The sequence below is a fragment of the Rana temporaria genome, chromosome 5 (genome assembly GCF_905171775.1).
Source record: "Rana temporaria chromosome 5, aRanTem1.1, whole genome shotgun sequence".
NCBI lineage: Eukaryota > Metazoa > Chordata > Amphibia > Anura > Ranidae > Rana > Rana temporaria.
In genome coordinates this window covers 417,279,717-417,295,337 of record NC_053493.1, presented here as the reverse complement: position 1 = coordinate 417,295,337, position 15,621 = coordinate 417,279,717, and the positions used below count along the sequence as shown (strand labels likewise).

Here is a 15,621-nt window from a genome sequence, read left to right as displayed (position 1 = left end):
TGGCAGTGACCTCAGGAATTGGTCCATGACCACACGCTCCACTATTTGTGGCGCAGACAGGGACTCCGGCTGTAGCCATTTTCGCACCAGGTGGATTAGATCGAACATCTGCGATCTTGGGGGCCTCTCAACTTGGAAGAACCAGCTGTGGACCCGTTGTGCTCGAACGGCCAAGGTGACACCGAGTCGCCCCAGAATTTCCCGCTTGACCTTCTCATAGTCTCCCGCTTCTGCCGACTCCAGATCATAGTAGGCCTTCTGCGATTCACCAGACAGTAAGTTAGGCCAACCGTCCCTCTCAGCGGTCCGTTCAAATGTTAACAGGAAGGCCTCTGGATCATCATCCGTAGTCATCTTGGACAGAAAGCGAGCCACATGGATGGCTGAAGGCTTGCTTCCCATATCCTTGATTTCCGCAGGTGCCCACTGTGCTAGCGTTTCTGCAACCTTAGTCAGGGTTTTCCTATCCGCTTCTGCAGCAGTGGCAAGCTGTTCAAACAGCCTCTGCGATTTCTCTGGTACAGCACCAATCTGCCACTGCGATTGCTCTTGTGCAGCACCAATCTGTTGGTACAGCGCCTTGGTTTGCTCCTGTGCAATAGCATTGGCTTGCTGTTGTGCAGCGTTGGATAACACCATTTGTTTGAGGATTTCCTCCATGTTGTCACTTTAGGTACTGGCCTTTTAAATAGTAACTTACTACTGCTGGTCGCAGCCTCCACCATATGTAAGCTGGGGGATAGGTAGCAGGTACAAAACGCTCCCTGGGATGAGCAGGCACAGATACCAAGTCCATGGGCTAAGTGAAAACAGAGGGGTGTTTATTGGTGCTATATACAAAGTATTTTTACAGGTGCTGTACAGTGTGCAGAGAAGAAACAAAACAAAAGTAATTAAACAAAAAAAGCCTAGCCGTGTCCCGGTGACTTGTCCTGAATGTTCCCCTATGGGGGAAGTTCCTCCACTGACTGCGCAGGCGCAAACTTCCCGACGGAAATCCCTGAACCTCGCCCGGCATCCAGGCTCATTCTTTAACATCCCCGTGGATTGGAGGATGTTAAAAAAAGAGCCAGGAGGCCGAGCGAGCGAAGCGAGCCGTCCGAGCGCAGCGAGGACGTGAGGCCGACTGGCCACTTACCTCACTATCCACGTCGCCCTGGATGCCGGCCGCCGTTCGGGGATTTCCGTCAGCAAGTTTGCACCTGCGCAGTGCTTGAAGGAACTTTCCCGATGGCTGGAACCATCTCAGCGCATCAGTTCGCGCATGCGCTGGAACTTCCACGATAGCTGGAACCAGCATGTCAGATCACCGGCTCTAACTATACAATATGCATGCCCTCACTACCAGGCTGAACAAACCTACAGTTTGTCAGCTTCCACATAGATTGCTTAACAGTTTTGTTTACCAACCTCTTTGCTCTCACAGACCAACACTATCTGTGTCCCAGGGCAGAGCCAAGACTGTCTGCACAGGTGAGCTTAAATTGGCCTGGGGGAGAGGGCCAACACCCGTACTGGATCAGAGCTCAGAAATCCCTGAACGTATAAGAGAGGAGCCTGGGAGAGGTTATAAACCCCGAACAGGACTTTTCCAGGCTCTCTCTGGGACGCTCTGCTACACCCCAAAAATATATATAAAAAAAAAAATTTCGTCAGTTTAGGCCGATACGTATTCTTCTACCTATTTTTGGTAAAAAAAAAATCGCAATAAGCGTTTATCGATTGGTTTGCGCAAAATTTATAGCGTTTACAAAATAGGGGATAGTTTTATTGCATTTTTATTAATACATTTTTTTTTACTACTAATGGCGGCGATCAGTGATTTTTTTCGTGACTGCGACATTATGGCGGACACATCGGACAATTTTGACCCATTTTTGGGACCATTGTCATTTTCACAGCAAAAAGTGTTATAAAAATCCATTGTTTACTGTGAAAATTACAATTGCAGTTTGGGAGTTAACCACTAGGGGGCGCCGAAGGGGTTAAGTGTGACCTCATATGTGTTTCTAACTGTAGGGGGCGGGGCTGGACGTGTGACGTCATTGATCGTGTTTCCCTATATCAGGGAACACACGATCACTGACAGCGCCACAGTGAAGAACGGAGAAGCCGTGTTTACACTCACCTCTCCCCGTTCTTCAGCTCCGGGGACCGATCGCGGGACTCCAGCGGCGATCGGGTCCGCGCGTCCTCACGGCCGCGGAGCTTCGGACCGGGTCGCGTGCGCTTAAGAGGACGTACAGGTACGCGCTTGTGCCCAGCCGTGCCATTCTGCCGACGTATATCTGCAGGAGGTGGTCCTTAAGTGGTTAATGAGCGGTGTTTAGCATACAGTTTATTGATAAAGGGACATCCAGTAAAAAAATAAAAAATAAATGTTGAGAGCAGGATTCACTGCAATGGTTAGCCTGCAGGCCTTGAAGCCGCTGGAGCACCATGGCGGGGGGTTGGAATTCCTTGGCTGTTTCCCTGCTGAACCGTTTTCAGCCAAGCTTGCAGGAAAGGAAATCTTCTTATCAGTCTTTCTGTATAATGCAATTTTAAACATTGTAACCACTTTTGTGTTGCAGCTGTGTAAGCAGTACGGTCCGATATTCACAATCTGGAAGCTCGCCGAGCCCGAGGTGGTCCTCTGCGGTTACGACGTGGTGAAGGACGCGCTCATAAATCACGGGGAGCAGTTCAGCGGCAGACCAGCCGCTCCGGTGATGGATGCCTACTCCGAGGGATACAGTAAGAAATGATAAATAGATCCTGAAGTGTGTGTGTGTGAGATAATATCGCAACAGGAACGCAAAAATACATCTCACCTGTCATCAGGGGCGGATCCAGAGTCTTGGGAGGGGCACTGGCAGAAAATGTTGCGGGCAATTTGTCAGGGCAATGGCTGGTGTTGGCGCTTCAATCATCACGGCGCCATGGTTGATATGGGGTCAGGACGATTGAAGCGCATTATTTCTATTATTACGCTGTAATATCAAATTAACCGCTTGCCGCCCGCCGCACGCACATATACGTCTGCAGCACGGCACGGGCAGGCAAGGTGACGTACCTGTACGTCCCTTTTTAAGAAGTGGTTGTTGCAGGTGAGCGAACGCGCCCGGCAGCACGCGCGCCTGCCGCGATCTCCGTAAAGCGCCCCGTCCCGACGAGCTCGCACGCAGAAGCGAACGCATATGTGAGTAGCGCCCGCATATGAAAACGGTGTTCAGACCACACATGTGAGGTATCGCCGCGATGTTTGGGGGTTCTAAGTAATTTTCTAGAAAAAAAAAACTGTTTTAAACTCGTAAACACAGAGTCTGAAAAACAGGCTCGGTCCTTAAAGCAACACTAAAGGCAAACTTTTATATTTTTTTAAATACCGTATTTATCGGGGTATTGCGCGCTCCGGCGTATAGCGCGCACCCCTAAAGTGGACCCGCATTCCTGTAAAAAGAAACATTTTAGTACTTACAGTTTTGGTGTCTTACGCGGCGTCCATCGGCGGCCTCGTCGGGTCCGGCGTCCGTCTGCGGCTTCGGTGGTGTCCTCCTCGTCGGGTCCGGCGTCCTTCTGCGATGTCCTCCCCGCTCGATCCCCGCTTCCCGCGCTGAGTTTGAACCACTGCGCCGGCATATACCGAGCGCAGTACACTCGGGTATAGTCGGGCAGGCTCGGCTCCTCTCGCGGTCACGTCCTGTGCGTCCTGTACGTCCAGGACGTGACCGCGAGAGGAGCCGAGCCTGCCCGACTCTACCCGAGTGTACTGCGTTCGGTATATGCCGGCGCAGTGGTTCAAACTCGGCGCAGGAGGCGGGTATCGGCGTATATCGCGCACCCTTGATTTTGCCCTGATATTCCGGGCAAAAAAGTGTGCGGTATACGCCGATAAATGCGGTAACAAACATGTTATACTTAACCTTCACTGTGCAGCTCGTTTTGCACAGAGTGTCCCCGAATCCTGTCTTCTGGGGTCCCTCGGCGGCTGTCTCGGCTCCTCCTCGCAAAAGCTTTCCACCTTCATGCGAGCTTGCATGGTGGAAAGCTTTTGCGAGCGCGCTCCCGTAATACAGCGGCGGCCCCCCCCCCCCCCCGTGTGATGTGGCTCCCAAACAAAATTAGCGTCCTTTTTTCCCCACAAATAGAGCTTTATTTTGGTGGTATTTGATCACCTCTGCGGTTTTTATTTTTTGCGCCATAAACAAAAATAGAACGACAATTTTGAAAAAAATTCAATATTTTTAACTTTTTGCTATAATAAATATCCCCCAAAAACATATATAAAACATTTTTTTTCCTCAGTTTAGGCCGATACGTATTCTTCTACCTATTTTTGGTAAAAAAAGTCGCAATAAGCGTTTATCGATTGGTTTGCGCAAAATTTATAGCGTTTACAAAATAGGGGATATTTTTACTATTTTTTTTTTTTTTTACTACTAATGGCGGCGATCAGCGATTTTTTTCGTGACTGCGGCATTATGGCGGACACTTCGGACAATTTTGACACATTTTTGGGACCATTGTCATTTTCACAGCAAGAAATGCATTTAAATTGCATTGTTTATTGTGAAAATGACAGTTGCAGTTTGGGAGTTAACCACAGGGGGCGCTGTAGGAGTTAGGGTTCACCTAGTGTGTGTTTACAACTGTAGGGGGGTGTGGCTGTAGGACTGACGTCATCGATCGAGTCTCCCTATAAAAGGGAACACACGATCGATGCAGCCGCCACAGTGAAGCACGGGGAAGCCGTGTTTACATACGGCTCTTCCCGTTCTTCAGCTCCGGGGAGCGATCGCGAGGGGGCGGCTAGAAACGAATAGCCGCGCCGTCGTCCCGGATCGCTCCTGAAGCCACGGGAACTACCGCATGTACCGGGGGGGGGGGGTCCCGATCGGACCCCCGACCCATGTCTAGGCAGGCATGTACAGGTACGTTGATGTGCCTGTCCGTGCCATTCTGCCGACGTAAATGTACATGCGGCGGTCCGGAAGTGGTTAAGTGGTTAATAACTAAAGTGTATTTTTCCCCTAAAAAATTGCATTTGCAAAACGGCTGCACAAATACATAAAAAAAACAATCGCCATTTTATTCCCTAGGGTCTCTGCTAAAAAAAAAAATTTACAATGTTTGGGGGTTATAAGTAATTTTCTAGCAAAATTTTTTAAATTTGTAAACAAAATATGAATAAGCCTGGTCGGCAAATTGTTAAATTCTTGAACCGTCACCATATACAGCAACAGATCATTTTTCAGAAAGGTTCCAAGTGTCATTTCTCCAGTGTTGTCAAATGAAAAGATATAATAAAATATTTACAAAAATGTGAGGGGTGTACTTACTTTTGTCAGATACTGTGTGTATATATATATATATATATATATATATATATATATATATACACACACACATATACACCAATTTATTTTTCTGCATTTTACCCCTTTCCTTTATCCTCCCCCATCAGGTGCCATCCAGGGGCGGACTGACAATTTATGGGGCCCCCGAGCAATAGGAGATTATGGGGCCCCCAGGCAAGAGGGGATTATGGGGCCCCCAGGCAATAGGAGATTATGGGGCCCCTGGGCAATAGGAGATTATGTGGCCCCCGGGCAATAGGAGATTATGGGGCCCCCAGGCAATAGGAGATTATGGGGCCCCAGGCAATAGGAGATTATGGGGCCCTGGGCAATAGGAGATTATGGGGCCCCCAGCCAATAGGAGATTATGGGGCCCCTGGGCAAGAGGGGATTATGGGGCCCCTGGGCAAGAGGGGATTATGGGGCCCCTGGGCAATAGGAGATTATGGGGCCCTGGGCAATAGGAGATTATGGGGCCCCCAGGCAATAGGAGATTATGGGGCCCCCAGGCAAGAGGGGATTATGGGGCCCCTGGGCAAGAGGGGATTATGGGGCCCCCAGGCAATAGATTATGGGGCCACACAGTATACACACACATAGAGTACACAGACACACACTGAAAAGGTACTGGAGAGGCGGGGCAGTTATAATCTTGGGATTTTTAGACCAAAAGGATGTCGGTAAGGGACAGATGTAAAAAAAACACACAAATTTTTACATACTGTCCCTGGTTTTACTGAGGCTCAACCCTGATGGGGCCCTCTAGTGGCATGGGCCCCCATGGGCAGTGCCCGAGTGCCCAAATGGTCAGTCCGCCCCTGGTGCCAACCAATGGTCTTTGTCGGTTCCTGTTGCTGACATGATTTTCCCGCCTCCTCCCCGCAGGTTTTCCCAGCCTTGACGGCGAACGATGGCGTCAGCTGCGCAGATTTACCATAACGGCACTGCGCAATTTCGGAATGGGGAAGAAATCAATGGAGAAGCTAGTGCTGGAGGAATCCCAAAATCTCATTGCAGCCGTTTCCAAGACAGGAGGTGATTCAGTGATATTACGACTGTTATTACGGGGGCACAGTTGGCGACAATGGCATGGCAAGGTAGCTTTGTTTGGCATGGCACAGTGGCGACAATTGATGGGCACAGTGGCGACAATTGATGGGCACAGTGGCGACAATGGCATGGCACAGTGGCGACAATTGATGGGCACAGTGGCGACAATGTCATGGCACTGTGGCGACAATTGATGGCACAGTGGCTGCATTTGGCATGGCACAGTGGTGACAATTGATGGCACAGTGGCTGCGTTTGGCATGGCACAGTGGCTGCGTTTGGCATGGCACAGTGGTGACAATTGATGGGCACAGTGGCGACAATGTCATGGCACTGTGGTGACAATTGATGGCACAGTGGCTGCGTTTGGCATGGCACAGTGGTGACAATTGATGGGCACAGTGGCGACAATTGATGGGCACAGTGGCGACAATGTCATGGCACTGTGGCGACAATTGATGGCACAGTGGCTGCGTTTGGCATGGCACAGTGGCGACAATTGATGGCACAGTGGCTGCGTTTGGCATGTCACAGTGGCGACAATTGATGGCACAGTGGCTGCGTTTGGCATGGCACAGTGGCGACAATTGATGGGCACAGTGGCGACAATGGCATGGCACAGTGGCGACAATTGATGGGCACAGTGGCGACAATTGATGGGCACAGTGGCGACAATGTCATGGCACTGTGGCAACAATTGATGGCACAGTGGCTGCATTTGGCATGGCACAGTGGTGACAATTGATGGCACAGTGGCTGCATTTGGCATGGCACAGTGGCGACAATTGATGGGCACAGTGGTGACAATTGATGGGCACAGTGGCGACAATTGATGGGCACAGTGGCGACAATGTCATGGCACTGTGGCGACAATTGATGGCACAGTGGCTGCGTTTGGCATGGCACAGTGGCGACAATTGATGGCACAGTGGCTGCGTTTGGTATGTCACAGTGGCGACAATTGATGGCACAGTGGCTGCGTTTGGCATGGCACAGTGGCGACAATTGATGGGCACAGTGGCGACAATTGATGGGCACAGTGGCGACAATTGATGGGCACAGTGGCGACAATGGCATGGCAAGGTGGCTGCGTTTGGCATGGCACAGTGGCAACAATTGATGGGCACAGTGGCGACAATGTCATGGCACAGTGGCGACAATTGATGGGCACAGTGGCCACAATGGCATGGCACAGTGGCTGCTTTTTGGCATGGCACAGTGGCGACAAAATTTTGAGCACCAGCCGCCACGGTCAGAATATCCGACCAAAAGCTCACATCAAACATTTTTTGTCGGAAATTCCAATCGTGTGTACGCGGCATTAGTCTCCATTGGAATCCCATGTGACAGGGTGACAACGCAGGAGCACAATTGGTAGAACGTGACAGAGTGTTGTCACCCTGTAACAGGAAGTTCCTGAACCAGGAGGACCTCTATGGCAGGATCGCCAGGGAAAGCTGCACAATAAATAAGAGGTTTGAAGTCACAGCTTTTACTGGTTGGATTTACATTAATATATTTTTCTTAGGAAAGCCGTTCAACGTTCTCAATGTCCTGGGCTGCGCGGTGGGGAACATCAGCAGCGCCGCTCTGCTGGGGGAACATTTCCACTACCAAGACCCGAAGTTCCAGGAACTGATCGCCACCATCAGGAAGTTCATCTACAACGCTCACTCTCCGCTGCACGAGGTACGCCGCGTGCGAACAGCATCCAACCCTGCCTGGCAACATAATATTTGATCCCCTTAGTGGTTGGTGGGGAAACCCTTGTTGGGAAGCACAGAGGTCCGACGTTTCTTGTAGTTGGTGATCAGGTCTCCGCATCTCAGCAGGGATTTTGGTCTCCTCTCTTCTTTACAGATCTTTTCTAAATCCTTCAGGTTTCTTGGCAACTCGAAGTTGCAGCTCCCTCCATACATTTTCTATAGGATTAAGGTCTGGAGAGTGACTAGGACACCCCATGACCTTAATGTGCTTCTTCTTGAGCCACTCCTTTGTTGCCTTGGCGGTATGTTTTGGGTCATTGTCATGTTGGAGGACCCATCCAGGGCCGATCCTAGGCAGGGTGCACGGGGTACTCCGCACCCAGGCGCCGCAGAGGTGGGGCCGCTGAAGCTCCAAAGTGCTCCCCTCCCTCCTCCTTGTCTGTGTCCAGAGGCGGAGCGCATGTAGTGGGTGCTGCGGTTCCCCATCCCGCTTGCTCTCTCCGCTGGCAACTGACAAGAGCGCATACCTCCCGCTGTCCCCGGAATCCAGGCTGGGTACCACAGCGGAGGCAGCCTAGTACCGGAAAACGTTCCAGTACTAGGCTCCACCCATTCATTCTGTCCAGTGTGCATGGAACAGTCTCCTGTCTGCCCCGCCCCCTCTGCGTGTGTCGGCTCTTCTCCCATAGGCGGTGTGATGAGAGGCTTCTGGGTTGGCCGGAGCTGCTGCCAATCATCCCGTGCACTCCCAGAAATGCTCTCCGAGTGCCACCCTCCAAGTAACCAAAGATGCCACGTATGCCCCGCCCCCTGTAAAGTGCTTCTGCTCCCAGTGCACCCGAGCTACATGGATCTATTGGGCAAGTACTGATCTATGGGGATACTTGATGTGGGGGGGCTCTGATGGAGGACACCTGCTGTGGTGGGCTCTGATGGGGGACACCTGCTGTGGGGAGCTCTGATGGGGGACACTTGATGTGGGGGGGCTCTGATGGGGGACACCTGCTGGGGGGGCTCTGATGGGGGGACACCTGCTGTGGGGAGCTCTGATGGGGGACACTTGATGTGGGGGGGCTCTGATGGGGGACACCTGCTGTGGGGGTCTCTGATGGGGGACACTTGATGTGGGGGGGCTCTGATGGGGGACACCTGCTGGGGGGGCTCTGATGGGGGGACACCTGCTGTGGGGGGGCTCTGATGGGGGACACCTGCTGGGGGGCTCTGATGGGGGACACCTGCTGGGGGGGGGGCTCTGATGGGGGACACCTGCTGGGGGGGGCTCTGATGAGGGACACCTGCTGGGGGGGGCTCTGATGGGGGGCACCTGCTGTGGTGGGCTCTGATGGGAGACACCTGCTGGGGGGGCTCTGATGGGGGACACCTGCTGTGGGGGGCTCTGATGGGGGACACCTGCTGTGGGGGGCTCTGATGGGGGACACCTGCTGTGGGGGGGCTCTGATGGGGGACACCTGCTGTGGGGGGCTCTGATGGGGGACACCTGCTGTGGGGGGCTCTGATGGGGGACACCTGCTGTGGGGGGCCCTGATGGGAGACACCTGCTGGGGGGGCTCTGATAGGGGACACCTGCTGTGGGGGGGCTCTGATGGGGGACACCTGCTGTGGGGGGCTTGGATGGGGGACACCTGCTGTGGGGGGCTCTGATGGGGGACACCTGCTGTGGGGGGCTCTGATGGGGGACACCTGCTGTGGGGGGCTCTGATGGGGGACACCTGCTGTGGGGGGCTCTGATGGGGGACACCTGCTGTGGGGGGGCTCTGATGGGGGACACCTGCTGGGGGGGGCTCTGATGGGGGACACCTGCTGGGGGGGGCTCTGATGGGGGACACCTGCTGGGGGGGCTCTGATGGGGGACACCTGCTGTGGGAGGGCTCTGATGGGGGACACCTGCTGTGGGGGGGCTCTGATGGGGGATACCTGCTGTGGGGGGCTCTGATGGAGACTTCTTAGGGGAGCATCTCTGTGTTTGAGTCGTAGCCATAGAAACATGTGCAAAGGGGAGGAGTTAGTAAGATGACTACGCCCATGTGGGGGCGCCAGAAATATTTGTGACCCTAGGATCGGCACTGGACCCATGTTCAGTGCAATTTTTTAGCACTGATCGCTGTATAAATGACAATGGTCCCAAAAATGTGTCAAAAGTGTCCGATGTGTCCGCCGCAATGTCGCAGTCAAGATAAAAATCGCTGATCGCCGCCATTACTAGTAACAAAAAAAATATTAAGAAAAATGCCATAAAACTATCCCCTATTTTGTAGACGCTAAAACCTTTGGCGCAAACCAATCGATAAACGCTTATTGCGATTTTTTTAACAAAAATATTTATCGCCCTAAACTGAGGAAATATTTTTTTTATATATTTTTGGGGGATATTTATTATAGCAAAAAGTTAAAATTGTTGCTCTATTTTAGTTTATTGCGCAAAAAAAAAAAACCGCAGAGGTGATCAAATACCACCAAAAGAAAGCTCTATTTGTGGGGGAAAAAGGACGTCAATTTTATTTGGGTACAGTGTCGCACGACCGCGCAATTGTCAGTCAAAGCGACGCAAAAAATAGCCTGGTCATGAAGGGGGGAGGTAAACCTTGAGGTTAAAATGGAAAATATAACATTTGGCCACTAGGTGGTGCTAAATACCGGCCTAGGAAATTTGATACTTAGCACCATCTAGTGGCCAATTTCAGTATTTTCAGTTTGAAAAATAATTGAAAAAACATTCACCCAGCACAGGAAATAGCCTAATAACAATCGTATTTTGCCCCCATTTGCACAGAAAAAATGTACATGCATTCTCACTAGATGATTTATTATGCAGGTTTTTTTTTTTTTAAATAAATACACCCCTTTAAGTCTTAACCACTTAAGCCCCGGACCTTTAGGCAGCTAAAGGACCCGGACAGTTTTTGCGAATTCGGCACTGTGTCGCTTTAACTGACAATTGCGCGGTCGTGCGACGTGGCTCCCAAACAAAATTGGCGTCCTTTTTTCCCCACAAATAGATCTTTCTTTTGGTGGTATTTGATGACCTCTGCGGTTTTTATTTTTTGCGCTATAAACAAAAATAGAGCGCCAATTTTGAAAAAAATGCAATATTTTTTACTTTTTGCTATAATAAATATCCCCCAAAAACATATATAACATTTTTTTTCCCCTCAGTTTAGGCCGATACGTATTCTTCTACCTATTTTTGGTAAAAAAAATCGCAATAAGCGTTTATCGGTTGGTTTGCGCAAAATGTACAGCGTTTACAAAATAGGGGATAGTTATATTGCATTTTTATTATTTTTTTTTTTTATACTACTAATGGCGGCGATCAGCGATTTTTTTCGGGACTGCGACATTATGGCGGACACTTCGGACAATTTTGACACATTTTTGGGACCATTGTCATTTTCACAGCAAAAAATGCATTCTTTATTGTGGAAATGACAGTTGCAGTTTGGGAGTTAACCACAGGGGGCGCTGAACGTGTTAGGCTTCACCTAGTGTGTGTTTACAACTGTAGGGGGGTGTGGCTGTAGGTGTGACGTCATCGATCGAGTCTCCCTATAAAAGAAGATGACACGATCGATGCGCCGCCACAGTGAAGCACGGGGAAGCCGTGTTTACATACGGCTCTCCCCGTTCTTCAGCTCCGGGGAGCGATCGCGACGGAGCGGCTATAAACGAATAGCCGCGCCGTCGTCCCGGATCGCTCCCCACGGGAATAAGCCCGCGTGTCGTGTTTTCAGGATTTCCTGCCCGATGAAACGGCTGTGGTAATTACTAAGGCAGTGAAACTGATGAAATCTCCTGTGAAAAAATAATGGAAAGCCTGAAAACATGACCTGCTGGGGCGATTTGAGGGCTGGAGTTGAGGAACACTGCTGTAAAGTGACGACACATAGGATTCATCGTCTGGCCTTAGCGAGGTTGCAGGATAGACACACACGCGTTTTTTCCCACCTCTGTGACGTCTTCTCTGTCCTTCCAGCTGGCAAACACCTTCCTCTTCCTCCTCAATGTGCCGATCCTGAAGCAGAAGATCTTCAAGGAAAGTTCTGACCTCAAAGCCTTCGTCCAGAAATACATCTATCGGCACCGGCGCTCCGTGAACCCGGAAGCGCCACGAGATTTTATAGATCACTTCTTTATCAAGATCAGAGAGGTGAGAGGATGGCGGGCGACCCAATCATGGTGGGTTCCAATGATTTGAAATCTCTGGCCTTCTCTTCCCTTCAGTCTTGCTCAGTTGTACCGACTCCTCTGCAGCCACTGTGTTCATCAAACGCAGCCACTGTGTTCATCAAACGCAGCCACTGTGCCCATCAAACGCAGACACTGTGCCCATCAAACGCAGACACTGTGCCCATCAAACGCAGACACTGTGTCCATCAAACGCAGCCACTGTGCCCATCAAACGCAGACACTGTGCCCATCAAACGCAGACACTGTGTCCATCAAACGCAGCCACTGTGCCCATCAAACGCAGACACTGTGCCCATCAAACGCAGACACTGTGTCCATCAAACGCAGCCACTGTGCCCATCAAACGCAGACACTGTGCCCATCAAACGCAGACACTGTGTCCATCAAACGCAGCCACTGTGCCCATCAAACGCAGTCACTGTGCCCATCAAACGCAGACACTGTGTCCATCAAACGCAGACACTGTGTCCATCAAACGCAGCCACTGTGCCCATCAAACGCAGACACTGTGCCCATCAAACGCAGACACTGTGTCCATCAAACGCAGCCACTGTGCCCATCAAACGCAGTCACTGTGCCCATCAAATGCAGTCACTGTGCCCATCAAATGCAGCCACTGTGCCCCATCAAACGCAGACACTGTGCCCATCAAACGCAGACACTGTGTCCATCAAACGCAGCCACTGTGCCCATCAAACGCAGCCACTGTGTCCATCAAACGCAGCCACTGTGCCCATCAAACGCATCCAGTGTGCCCATCAAAAACAGCCACTGTGCCCATCAAACGCTACCACTGTGCCCATCAAACGCAGACACTGTGCCCATCAAACGCAGCCACTGTGTCCATCAAACGCTACCACTGTGTCCATCAAACGTAGCCACTGTGCCCATAAAACGCCACCACTGTGCCCAAACGCAGCCACTGTGCCCATCAAACGCTACCACTGTGCCCATCAAACGCTACCACTGTGTCCATCAAACGCAGCCACTGTGCCCATCAAACGCAGCCACTGTGTCCATCAAACGCAGCCACTGTGCCCATCAAACGCAGCCACTGTGCCTATCAAACGCAGCCACTGTGCCCATCAAACGCAGCCACTGTGCCCATCAAACGCAGCCACTGTGCCCATCAAACGCTACCACTGTGCCCATCAAACGCTACCACTGTGCCCCATCATAAGCAGCCACTATGCCCATCAAACGCAGCCACTGTGCCCATCAAATGCTACCACTGTGCCCCATCAAACGCAGCCACTGTGCCCATCAAACGCAGCCACTGTACCCATCAAACGCATCCAGTGTGCCCATCAAACGCAGCCACTGTGCCCATCAAACGCTACCACTGTACCCATCAAATGCAGCCACTGTGCCCATCAAACGGAGCCACTGTGCCCATCAAACGCAGCCACTGTGCCCATCAAACGCAGCCACTGTGCCCATCAAACGCAACCACTGTGCCCCATCAAATAAACGTTTTTTAATTGACTTACATGTTAGTGATTAATAAAAAAATAAAAAAGCCAGGATGTTTTGGAATTCTGGCCAGAAAGTTCCACCTTTCACCGATCCCACCCATTGAAATCAATGGGACAGCGCGGCTATACCGCCGGCAATGCGCCTCTGCGGTTTTAACCCTATCTCGGCCGCTAGCGGGGGTAAAACCGCCCCGCCAGCGGCCGAATAGCAGCGCAAAGTTAGCGGTAAGGCGGCACTTTACCGCCACCACACCTCCCGCCCCATTGTGAAAGGGGCCTTAACCACTTAAGGACCACCTCTTGCACATATACGTCGGCAGAATGGCACAAGCACGTAACTGTACGTCCTCTTAAAGTGCCCAGCCGTGGGTCATGGGCGCGCGCCCGTGGCGCGCTCACGCGCCCCGGTCCAAAGCTCCGTGACCGGTCCCCAGAGCTGAAGAACGGGGAGAGCTGTGTGTAAACACACCTTTCCCGTTCTTCACAGTGGCGCTGTCATTGATCGTGTGATCCCTGTTATAGGGAAGCACGATCAATGACATCAGACGTTTAGCCCTGCCCCCCTACAGTTAGAAAAACATATGAGGTCACACTTAACCCCTTCAGCGCCCCCTAGTGGTTAACTCCCAAACTGCAATTGTCATTTTCACAGTAAACAATGCATTTTTATAGCATTTTTTGCTGTGAAAATTACAATTGTCCCAAAAATGAGTCAAAATTGTCCGATGTGTCTGCCATAATGTCGCGGTCACGAAAAAAAAACGCTGATCGCCGCCATTTGTAGTAAAAAAAAAAATTAATAATAAAAATGCAATAAAACTATCCCCTATTTTGTAAACACTATGGGCCAGATTCTTGTTTCCCGGCGTAAAACTCGGCGGGCGTAACGTATCCGATTTACGTTACGCTACCGCAAGTTTTACAGGCAAGTGCTTGATTCACAAAGTTGCGGCGGCGTAGCGTAAATCCCCCGGTGCAAGCCCGCCTAATTCAAATGATCCGGGTAGGGGGCATGGATCATTTAAATTAGGCGCGTTCCCACGCCGAACGTACTGCGCATGCGCCGTCCCTAAAATTTCCCGACGTGCATTGCGCTAAATGACGTCACAAGGACGTCATTGGTTTCGACGTGAACGTAAATGGCGTCCAGCCCTATTCACGGACGACTTACGCAAACGACGTAAATTTCTCAATTTCGACACGGAAACGACGGCCATACTTAACATTGGCTGCGCCTCATATAGCAGGGGCAACTTTACGCATTGCAAATCTTACGTAAACGTCGTATCTTCACTGCGTCGGTCGGGCGTACGTTCGGGAATTCGCGTATTTTGCTAATTTGCATACGCGATCGGGAAAACGACGTCGGCGACACCTAGCGGCGGAAAAAAAAATTGCAATTAAGATCCGACAGCGTAAGAGCCTTACGCCTGTCGGATCTAATGGTTATCTATGCGTAACTGATTCTATGAATCAGGCGCATAGATACGACGGGCGAACTCAGAGATACAACGGCGTATCAGGCGATACGCCGGCGTATCTCTTTTGAGAATCTGGCCCTATAAATTTTACGCAAACCAATCGCTAAACGCTTATTGCGATTTTATTTGTTACCAAAAATAGGTAGAAGAATACGTATCGGCCTAAACTGAGGAAAAAAAATGTTTTTTTATATATTTTTAGGGGATATTTATTATAGCAAAAAGGAAAAAATATTAAAAATATCAAAATATCAATTTCAAAATTGTCGCTCTATTTTTGTTTATAGCGCAAAAAATAAAAACCGCAGAGGTGATCAAATCCCACCAAAAGAAAGCTCTATTTGTGGGGGAAAAAGGACGCCAA

General features: G+C 50.7%; 1 protein-coding gene across 1 annotated transcript in view; it reads left to right on the top strand.

The window, feature by feature from the left end:
- The window catches only part of LOC120941371 (cytochrome P450 2C8-like), a 43,978-nt gene that overhangs the window by 6,509 nt on the left and 21,848 nt on the right, over positions 1-15,621 (top strand). The window contains exons 2-5 of the mRNA XM_040354711.1: positions 2,574-2,736; positions 6,225-6,374; positions 7,918-8,078; positions 12,087-12,260. Coding sequence (XP_040210645.1) covers positions 2,574-2,736; positions 6,225-6,374; positions 7,918-8,078; positions 12,087-12,260 — 648 coding nt within the window. The remainder of the gene's footprint in view (positions 1-2,573; positions 2,737-6,224; positions 6,375-7,917; positions 8,079-12,086; positions 12,261-15,621) is intronic.